This window comes from Cyanistes caeruleus, chromosome 30 (genome assembly GCF_971803275.1).
Source record: "Cyanistes caeruleus chromosome 30, bCyaCae1.hap1.1, whole genome shotgun sequence".
NCBI lineage: Eukaryota > Metazoa > Chordata > Aves > Passeriformes > Paridae > Cyanistes > Cyanistes caeruleus.
Window position 1 is genome coordinate 2,548,300 of NC_141730.1, and position 10,645 is coordinate 2,558,944.

Sequence of the window (10,645 nt, forward strand, 5' to 3'; positions counted from 1 at the left end):
TGTCCCCATTTTTGGGGTCCCTGTCCCAAATTTTGGGGTCTCACTCCCCATTTTTGGGGTCTCCCCCCCAATTTTGGGGTCCCTTTCCCCAATTTTGGGGTCTCACTCCCCAATTTTGGGGTCCCTGTCCCAAATTTTGGGGTCTCACTCCCCATTTTTGGGGTCTCTCTCCCCATTTTTGGGGTCTCTCTCCCCATTTTTGGGGTCTCCCCACAATTTTGGGGTCTCTCCCCGTTTTTGGGGTCCCCTCACCCCAGTTTCCCCCGCAGGCACCCAGGACATCGTGTTTGGGGAGGTCGATCGATGAGGGGGGGTCCCCAACTTCCGGATCCCCAATTTTGGGGTCCCACCCCCCAGTTTTGGGGTCCCCGAATTTTGGGGTCCCCCCCCAGTTTTGGGGTCCCCCCACCCCAATTTCCAGCCCAATAAAGACAAATTCGGGTCCTGAGCTCCGAGTGCCCTTTGTGCCCCCCCTTCCCCCAGTTTGGGGGTCCCTGTCCCAGTTTGGGGGTCCCTGTCCCAGTTTGGGGTCCCTGTCCCAGTTTGGGGGGGCTCTGTCCCAGTTTGGGGGGTCCCTGTCCCAGTTTGGGGTCCCTGTCCCAGTTTGGGGGTCCCTGTCCCAGTTTGGGGGGTCCCTGATCCCAGTTTGGGGGGTCCCTGTCCCAGTTTGGGGGTCCCTGTCCCAGTTTGGGGGGTCCCTGTCCCAGTTTGGGGGTCCCTGTCCCAGTTTGGGGGGTCCCTGTCCCAGTTTGGGGGGGTCCCTGTCCCAGTTTGGGGGGGCTCTGTCCCAGTTTGGGGGGTCCCTGTCCCAGTTTGGGGGTCCCTGTCCCAGTTTGGGGGGTCCCTGTCCCAGTTTGGGGGGGTCCCTGTCCCAGTTTGGGGGGGCTCTGTCCCAGTTTGGGGGGTCCCTGTCCCAGTTTGGGGGGGCTCTGTCCCAGTTTGGGGGTCCCTGTCCCAGTTTGGGGGTCCCTGATCCCAGTTTGGGGGGTCCTGATCCCAGTTTGGGGGTCCCTGTCTGAGTTTGGGGGTCCCTGTCCCAGTTTGGGGGGTCCTGATCCCAGTTTGGGGGGGCTCTGTCCCAGTTTGGGGGGTCCCTGGTCCCAGTTTGGGGGGGCTCAGTCCCAGTTTGGGGGGGCTCTGTCCCAGTTTGGGGGTCCCTGTCCCAGTTTGGGGGGTCCCTGGTCCCAGTTTGGGGGGGCTCAGTCCCAGTTTGGGGGGGCTCTGTCCCAGTTTGGGGGTCCCTGTCCCAGTTTGGGGGGTCCCTGGTCCCAGTTTGGGGGGGCTCAGTCCCAGTTTGGGGGGGCTCTGTCCCAGTTTGGGGGGTCCCTGTCCCAGTTTGGGGGGGCTCTGTCCCAGTTTGGGGGGTCCCTGTCCCAGTTTGGGGGGTCCCTTTCCCCAATTTTGGGGTCTCTCTCCCCAATTTTGGGGTCTCCCCCCCAATTTTGGGGTCCCTTTCCCCAATTTTGGGGTCTCACTCCCCAATTTTGGGGTCCCTGTCCCAAATTTTGGGGTCTCACTCCCCATTTTTGGGGTCTCTCTCCCCATTTTTGGGGTCTCTCTCCCCATTTTTGGGGTCTCCCCCCAATTTTGGGGTCTCTCCCCGTTTTTGGGGTCCCCTCACCCCAGTTTCCCCCGCAGGCACCCAGGACATCGTGTTTGGGGAGGTCGATCGATGAGGGGGGGTCCCCAACTTCCGGATCCCCAATTCTGGGGTCCCCCCCCCAGTTTTGGGGTCCCCGAATTTTGGGGTCCCCCCCCCCCAGTTTTGGGGTCCCCCCACCCCAATTTCCAGCCCAATAAAGACAAATTCGGGTCCTGAGCTCCGAGTCCCCTTTGTGCCCCCCCTTCCCCCAGTTTGGGGGTCCCTGTCCCAGTTTGGGGGGTCCCTGTCCCAGTTTGGGGTCCCTGTCCCAGTTTGGGGGTCCCTGTCCCAGTTTGGGGGGGTCCCTGTCCCAGTTTGGGGGGGCTCTGTCCCAGTTTGGGGGGGCTCTGTCCCAGTTTGGGGTCCCTGTCCCAGTTTGGGGGGGTCCCTGTCCCAGTTTGGGGTCCCTGTCCCAGTTTGGGGGTCCCTGTCCCAGTTTGGGGGGGCTCTGTCCCAGTTTGGGGTCCCTGTCCCAGTTTGGGGGGGTCCCTGTCCCAGTTTGGGGGGTCCCTGTCCCAGTTTGGGGGGTCCTGTCCCAGTTTGGGGGGGCTCTGTCCCAGTTTGGGGGGGCTCTGTCCCAGTTTGGGGGTCCTGATCCCAGTTTGGGGGGGCTCTGTCCCAGTTTGGGGGGTCCCTGTCCCAGTTTGGGGTCCCTGTCCCAGTTTGGGGGGGCTCAGTCCCAGTTTGGGGGGCTCTGTCCCAGTTTGGGGGGTCCCTGTCCCAGTTTGGGGGTCCCTGTCCCAGTTTGGGGGGTCCCTGTCCCAGTTTGGGGGTCCCTGTCCCAGTTTGGGGTCCCTGTCCCAGTTTGGGGGGGCTCAGTCCCAGTTTGGGGGGTCCCTGTCCCAGTTTGGGGGGTCCCTGTCCCAGTTTGGGGGGGCTCTGTCCCAGTTTGGGGGGGCTCTGTCCCAGTTTGGGGGGTCCCTGTCCCAGTTTGGGGGTCCCTGTCCCAGTTTGGGGGGTCCCTGTCCCAGTTTGGGGGGGCTCTGTCCCAGTTTGGGGGGGCTCTGTCCCAGTTTGGGGGGTCCCTGTCCCAGTTTGGGGTCCCTGTCCCAGTTTGGGGGGCTCTGTCCCAGTTTGGGGGGGCTCTGTCCCAGTTTGGGGGGTCCCTGTCCCAGTTTGGGGGGGCTCTGTCCCAGTTTGGGGGTCCCTGTCCCAGTTTGGGGGGTCCCTTTCCCCAATTTTGGGGTCTCTCCCCCCAATTTTGGGGTCCCTGTCCCCATTTTGGGGTCTCTCCCCATTTTTGGGGTCTCTCTCCCCATTTTTGGGGTCTCCCCCCCAATTTCTGGGGTCTCCCCCCATTTTTGGGGTCTCTCTCCCCAATTTTGGGGTCTCTCCCCCCAATTTTGGGGTCCCTGTCCCCATTTTTGGGGTCTCCCCCCCAATTTTGGGGTCCCTTTCCCCAATTTTGGGGTCTCCCCCCATTTTTGGGGTCCCTCTCCCCGTTTTTGGGGTCCCCTCACCCCGGTTTCCCCCGCAGGCACCCAGGACATCGTGTTTGGGGAGGTCGATCGATGAGGGGGGGTCCCCAACTTCCGGATCCCCAATTTTGGGGTCCCCCCCCCCAGTTTTGGGGTCCCCGAATTTTGGGGTCCCCCCCCTCAGTTTTGGGGTCCCCCCACCCCAATTTCCAGCCCAATAAAGACAAATTCGGGTCCTGAGCTCCGAGTCCCCTTTGTGCCCCCCCTTCCCCCAGTTTGGGGGTCCCTGTCCCAGTTTGGGGGGTCCCTGTCCCAGTTTGGGGTCCCTGTCCCAGTTTGGGGGTCCCTGTCCCAGTTTGGGGGGTCCCTGTCCCAGTTTGGGGGTCCCTGTCCCAGTTTGGGGGGTCCCTGTCCCAGTTTGGGGTGGCTCTGTCCCAGTTTGGGGGTCCCTGTCCCAGTTTGGGGGGGCTCAGTCCCAGTTTGGGGGTCCCTGTCCCAGTTTGGGGGGTCCCTGTCCCAGTTTGGGGGGTCCCTGTCCCAGTTTGGGGGTCCCTGTCCCAGTTTGGGGGGGCTCAGTCCCAGTTTGGGGGTCCCTGTCCCAGTTTGGGGGTCCCTGTCCCAGTTTGGGGGTCCCTGTCCCAGTTTGGGGGGGCTCTGTCCCAGTTTGGGGTCCCTGTCCCAGTTTGGGGGGGCTCAGTCCCAGTTTGGGGGTCCCTGTCCCAGTTTGGGGGTCCCTGTCCCAGTTTGGGGGGGCTCAGTCCCAGTTTGGGGGGTCCCTGTCCCAGTTTGGGGGGTCCCTGTCCCAGTTTGGGGGGTCCCTGTCCCAGTTTGGGGGGGCTCAGTCCCAGTTTGGGGGTCCCTGTCCCAGTTTGGGGGTCCCTGTCCCAGTTTGGGGGTCCCTGTCCCAGTTTGGGGGGGCTCTGTCCCAGTTTGGGGGGGCTCAGTCCCAGTTTGGGGGGTCCCTGTCCCAGTTTGGGGGGTCCCTGTCCCAGTTTGGGGTCCCTGTCCCAGTTTGGGGGGGCTCAGTCCCAGTTTGGGGGGTCCTGATCCCAGTTTGGGGGTCCCTGGTCCCAGTTTGGGGGGGCTCTGTCCCAGTTTGGGGTCCCTGTCCCAGTTTGGGGTCACTGGTCCCAGTTTGGGGGGTCCCTGTCCCCAATTTTGGGGTCTCCCCCCCAATTTTGGGGTCTCTCCCCCCAATTTTGGGGTCTCACTCCCCATTTTTGGGGTCCCTGTCCCCATTTTTGGGGTCCCTGTCCCCAATTCTGGGGTCTCCCCCCAATTTTGGGGTCCCTCTCCCCGTTTTTGGGGTCCCCTCACCCCAGTTTCCCCCGCAGGCACCCAGGACATCGTGTTTGGGGAGGTCGATCGATGAGGGGGGGTCCCCAACTTCCGGATCCCCAATTTTGGGGTCCCCCCTCCAGTTTTGGGGTCCCCGAATTTTGGGGTCCCCCCCCAGTTTTGGGGTCCCCACACCCCAATTTCCAGCCCAATAAAGACAAATTCGGGTCCTGAGCTCCGAGTGCCTTTTGTGCCCCCCCTTCCCCCAGTTTGGGGGTCCCTGTCCCAGTTTGGGGGGGCTCTGTCCCAGTTTGGGTGTCCCTGTCCCAGTTTGGGGTCCCTGTCCCAGTTTGGGGGGGCTCTGTCCCAGTTTGGGGGGTCCCTGTCCCAGTTTGGGGGTCCCTGTCCCAGTTTGGGGGGTCCCTGTCCCAGTTTGGGGGGTCCCTGTCCCAGTTTGGGGGGGCTCAGTCCCAGTTTGGGGTCCCTGTCCCAGTTTGGGGGTCCCTGATCCCAGTTTGGGGGGTCCTGATCCCAGTTTGGGGGGGCTCTGTCCCAGTTTGGGGGGTCCCTGTCCCAGTTTGGGGGGGCTCAGTCCCAGTTTGGGGGGGTCTTTCCTCACTTTTGGGGGTCCCTTCCCCAATTTGGGGGGTCCTTCCTCACTTTTGGGGGGTCTTTCCTCATTTTGGGGGTTCCTTCCCCAATTTGGGATTTTTTTTCCCCATTTTGGGGCCCCTCCCTGCGATTTGGGGGGGCTCCTTCCTCTTTTGGGATTTCCTTCCCCATTTTTGGGGGGCTCCTTCCTCATTTCTGCTCTTTCTTCCCAAATTTTGGGGCTCCCCCCTCCCAATTTCGGGGCTCCCCCCCCCCAATTTTGGGGCTCCCCCTCCCCAGTTTTGGGGCTCCCCCTCCCCAATTTCGGGGCTCCCCCTCCTCAATTTTGGGGCTCCTCCTCCCCAGTTTTGGGGCTCCCCCTCCCCAATTTCGGGGCTCCCCCTCCTCAATTTTGGGGCTCCCCCTCCCCCAATTTTGGGGCTCCCCCTCCCCAATCTTGTGGCTCCCCCTCCCCAATTTTGGGGCTCCCCCTCCCCAATTTCGGGGCTCCCCCTCCCCAATTTTGGGGCTCCCCCTCCTCAGTTTCGGGGCTCCCCTCCCCCAATTTTGGGGCTCCCCCTCCCCAGTTTTGGGGCTCCCCCCCCCCCCAATTTCGGGGCTCCCCCTCCCCCAATTTCGGGGCTCCCCCTCCCCAATTTCGGGGCTCCCCCTCCCCAATTTTGGGGCTCCCCCTCCCCTATTTCAGAGCTCTTTGTCCCAAATTTTGGGGCTCCCCCTCCTCAATTTCGGGGCTCCCCCTCCCCCAATTTTTGGGGGAGCGGATTTGGGGGGCTGGGATTATTTGGGGGTGGGGTTTGGGGGGGCAGATTTGGGGGGCAAATTTGGGGGGGCGGATTTCAGGGGGCGGATTTTGGGGTGCTGGGATTATTTGGGGGTGGGGTTTGGGGGCGGATTTTTGGGGTGGGGTTTTGGGGGGGCAGATTTGGGGGGGTGGTTTTGGGGGGGCGGATTTTGGGGGGGCAGATTTGGGGGTGGGATTTAGGGGTGCGGATTTGGGGGGGCAGATTTTGGGGGGCGGATTTGGGGGTGGGGTTTGGGGGTGGGGTTTGGGGTGGAATTTTGGGGGGGCTGGGATTATTTGGGGGTGGGATTTTGGGGGGGCGGATTTTGGGGGTGGGGTTTGGGGGGCTGGGATTATTTGGGGGGGCGGATTTTGGGGGGGCGGATTTGGGGGTGGGATTTTGGGGGCCGGTATTTTGGGGGGGCGGATTTCGGGGGGAGGATTTTGGGGGGCTGGGATTATTTGGGGGGGCGGATTTTGGGGGGCTGGGATTATTTGGGGGGAAATTTTGGGGGGGCAGATTTTGGGGTGGGATTTTGGGGGGGCGGATTTTGGGGGGCTGGGATTATTTGGGGGCGGGATTTTGGGGGGCGGATTTGGGGGGGCGGATTTGGGGGGGCGGATTTGGGGGGCTGGGATTATTTGGGGTGGGGTTTGGGGGGGCGGGATTTGGGGGCGGGGTTTGGGGGGCTGGGATTATTTGGGGGCGGATTTTGGGGGGCGGGATTTGGAGGGCGGATTTTGGGGGCGGATTTGGGGGTGGGGTTTGGGGGGCTGGGATTATTTGGGGGCGGATTTTGGGGTGGGGTTTGGGGGGCGGATTTTGGGGTGGGATTTTGGGGGGCTGGGATTATTTGGGGTGGGGTTTTGGGGGCGGGGTTTGGGGGGCGGATTTTGGGGTGGGGTTTTGGGGGTGGGGTTTGGGGGGCGGATTTTGGGGTGGGGTTTGGGGGGCGGGGTTTGGGGGGCGGATTTTGGGGGGTGGGGTTTGGGGGGCGGATTTTGGGGTGGGATTTTGGGGGGCTGGGATTATTTGGGGGCGGATTTTGGGGGCGGATTTGGGGGTGGGGTTTGGGGGGCGGGGTTTGGGGGCGGATTTTGGGGGGCTGGGATGGGGAAGTGGGGGAGGGGCCATGGGGATATCGGGGTCCCGCTGCCTGCGGGGGCTTCTCCTGCTGGGGGGGCCCGGCCGGGCCGCAGGTGGGACCGGGGGGGGCCCGGGGGGTCCGGGGGGATTTTGGGGGACCCGGGGGGATTTCGGGGGTTCAGGGGTTTGGGGGGTCCGGGGGGGTTTGGGGGGTCCGGGGGGATTTTGGGGGGTTCAGGGGGGTCCGGGGGATTTGGGGGATTTGGGGCGTTCGGGGGGTTCGGGGGGGTTCTGGGCATTTGGGGGGTCCGGGGGTATTTGGGGGGGTCCGGGGGGATTTTGGGGGACCCGGGGGGATTTTGGGGGTCCGGAGGGTTTGGGGGGTCCAGGGGGGTTTGGGGGGTCCGGGGGCATTTGGGGGGTCCGGAGGATTTTTGGGGGGTTCGGAGGGTCCGGGGGTTTCGGGGAGGTTCGGGGGGATTTTGGGGGGTCCAGGGGGATTTTGGGGGTCCGGGGGGATTTTGGGGGGGCCCGGGGGGATTTCGGGGGTTCAGGGGTTTGGGGGGTCCGGGGGGATTTTGGGGGGTTCAGGGGGGTCCGGGGGATTTGGGGGATTTGGGGCGTTCGGGGGGTTCGGGGGGGTTCTGGGCATTTGGGGGGTCCGGGGGGATTTTGGGGAGTCCGGGGGGATTTTGGGGGGTTCGGGGGGGTCCGGGGGATTTGGGGGGTTCGGGGGGGTTGGGGGGGTTTGGGGGTCTGGGGGATTTGGGGGGTCCGGGGGATTTTTGGGGGGGTCCGGAGGGTTCGGGGGTTTCGGGGAGGTTCAGGGGGGTTTGGGGGTCTGGGGGATTTGGGGGGGTCCGGGGGATCCGGGGGGTCTGGGGGGTCCGGGGGGATTTTGGGGGTTCAGGGGGTTTGGGGGGGTTTTGGGGGGTTGGGAGGTTTTGGGGGATTTTGCGGAGATTTGGAGTTTCCGGGATTTGGGGAGGATTTGGGGGAATTCCGAGAATTTTTGGGGGATTCCGAGGATTTTGGGGGGGATCCGGGACATTTTGGGGTGAACTCAGAAAATTTTGAGTTCAGATTTTCCGGAGGAATTTGAAAAATTCACCAAATTTGACCAAAACCATCCCAAAAAAACCCCCCAAAAAATCCCAAAAAAATCACCAAAAAAATCACCAAAAATCCCCAAAAAATCACCAAAAAATCCCCAAAAATCCCAAAAAAATCCCCAAAAAATCCCCCCAAAAATCACAAAAAAATCCCCCCAAAAATCACCAAAAAATCACCAAAAATCACCAAAAAATCACCAAAAAATTGCCAAAAAATCACCAAAAAATTGCCAAAAAAATCACAAAAAAATCCCAAAAAAATCCCCAAAATTCCCAAAAAATCCCCAAAAAATCCCCAAAAAAATCCCCAAAAAATCCCCAAAAATCCCCAAAAAATCCCCAAAAAAATCCCCCCCAAAATCACAAAAAAATCACCAAAAAATTGCCAAAAAATCACCAAAAAATTGCCAAAAAATCACAAAAAAATCCCCCCAAAAAATCCCAAAAATCCCAAAAAATCCCCCAAAAATCCCCAAAAAATCACCAAAAAATCCCCAAAAATCCCTAAAAAATCCCCCCAAAAATCCCCAAAAAATCACCAAAAAATCACAAAAAAATCACCAAAAAATTGCCAAAAAATCACAAAAAAATTGCCAAAAAATCACAAAAAAAATCCCCAAAAAATCCCCAAAAATCCCAAAAAAATCCCAAAAAAATCCCAAAAAAATCACCAAAAAATCCCAAAAAATCCCAAAAAAATCCCAAAAAAATCCCCCCAAAAAATCACCAAAAAATCCCTCCAAAAATCACCAAAAAATCACCAAAAAATCACCAAAAAATCCCAAAAAAATCCCCCAAAATCCCAAAAAATCCCCAAAAAAACCCCAAAAAATCCCTCCGCACCCCAAAACCCCCCAAATTCACCCCAAAAGCCGCCCTGGCTGAACCCCAACTCTGCTACGTGCTGGACGCCGTCCTCTTCTTCATCATCCTCATCCTCACCGGGCTCTACCTTCGCCTCAGGGTGAGGAGGGGGGAGGGGTCCTGCCCAACCCCCCTTTTTTTGGGGGAGGGGTCCCCCAAAATTTCCCAAATTTCCCCAAATTTCCCCAAATTTCCCCAAATTTCCCCAAATTTCCCATTTCCTCATCCCCGCCCCCCATTTTTTACCGTTTTTTTCCTCTTTTTTTTTTTGTTTTAATTTCGGTTCCTGATTTTGGTTCCAGCTCTCGATGAGAGGAGCGGCTCCGAAGGTCCGGGGGGGTTTTGGGGGGGATTTGGGGGGGATTTGGGGGGGATTTGGGGGGATTTGGGGGGATTTGGGGGATTTTGGGGGATTTTAGGTGGATTTTTGGGGATTTTTGGGGATTTTTGGGAGGATTTGGGGGGATTTGGGAGGATTTTGGGAGGATTTTGGGTGGATTTTTGGTGGATTTGGGTGAGATTTGGGTGGATTTTTGGGGATTTTGGGGGGATTTGGGTGCATTTTGGGGAGATTTGGGTGGATTTTTGGGGATTTTGGGGGGATTTGGGTGGATTTTTGGGGGATTTGGGTGCATTTTGGGGGGATTTGAGAGGATTTTGGGTGGATTTGGGGATATTTTGAGGGGATTTGGGTGGATTTTGGGTGGGATTTGGGTGGATTTTGGGGATATTTGAGAGGATTTTGGGAGGATTTGGGGATATTTTGGGGGGATTTGGGGGGATTTTGGGGGGATTTGAGAGGATTTTGAGGGGATTTGGGAGGATTTTGGGTGGATTTGGGGATATTTTGGGGGGATTTGGGTGGGATTTTGGGGGGATTTGGGCGGATTTTGAGGGGATTTGGGGATATTTTGGGGGGATTTGGGAGGATTTTGGGGGGATTTGGGGTGGATTTGGGGATATTTTGGGGGGATTTGGGTGGATTTTGGGGGGATTTGGGTGGATTTTGGGTGGATTTTGGGGGGATTTGGGTGGATTTTGGGGGTCTCCCGACCCCATAACCCCGTTCCTCCCGCAGCCCCCCGAGGTCGAGCCCGTTTATGCCGTGAGTCCGGGGGGGGGAGGGGCGGATTTTGGGGACCCCCTGAGCTGGGGTGGGGGGGGGGGAGGGGCGGATTTTGGGGACCCCCTGAGCTGGGGGGAGGGGGGGGGAGGGGCGGATTTTGGGGACCCCCTGAGCTGGGGTGGGGGGGGGGGGAGGGGCGGATTTTGGGGACCCCCTGAGCTGGGGGGGAGGGGGGAGGGGCGGATTTTGGGGACCCCCTGAGCTGGGGTGGGGGGGGGGGGGAGGGGCGGATTTTGGGGACCCCCTGAGCTGGGGTGGGGAGGGGGAGGGGCGGATTTTGGGGACCCCCCTGAGTTGGGGGGGGCTGTCTGGAGGGGGGGGAGGGGCGGTGCTGGAGGGAAATTCGGGGTCCTGCCCCCATTTCTGGGGTGAATTTTGGGGTGTTTGGGGTGTCACCCCCCAATTTTTGGGGTGAGATTTGGGGTGTTTGGGGTTTGGGACCCCTCAATGTGGGGGGTGACCCTGGGGGTGACACAGGGGGGGTGACACAGGGGGGGTGACATTTTGGGGGTGACATTTTGGGGGTGACACAGACCCCCCCCCCAGACCCCCCCCAAATCCCCGCAGGGTCTCAGCTCCGATCACCCCGACACCTACGAGACCCTGGAGATGAAACGGCCCTGACACCCCCGGGACCCCCCCGGGACCCCCCCGGGACCCCCCCAGGACCCCCCCAGGACCGCCCAGGAACCCCCGGGACCCCCCGGGACCCCCTGAAACCCCCC

General features: G+C 60.3%; 1 protein-coding gene across 1 annotated transcript; it reads left to right on the plus strand.

The window, feature by feature from the left end:
* Positions 1–6,864: 6,864 nt before the first annotated feature.
* FCER1G (Fc epsilon receptor Ig) lies at positions 6,865–10,621 on the plus strand. Its single transcript, XM_086866465.1, has 5 exons — positions 6,865–6,931; positions 8,803–8,894; positions 9,097–9,123; positions 9,873–9,899; positions 10,488–10,621. The coding sequence occupies exons 1-5, from the start codon at positions 6,865–6,867 to the stop codon at positions 10,542–10,544; spliced, it is 270 nt and encodes an 89-aa protein (XP_086722591.1). The 3' UTR covers positions 10,545–10,621.
* The last annotated feature ends 24 nt before the right edge of the window (positions 10,622–10,645 follow it).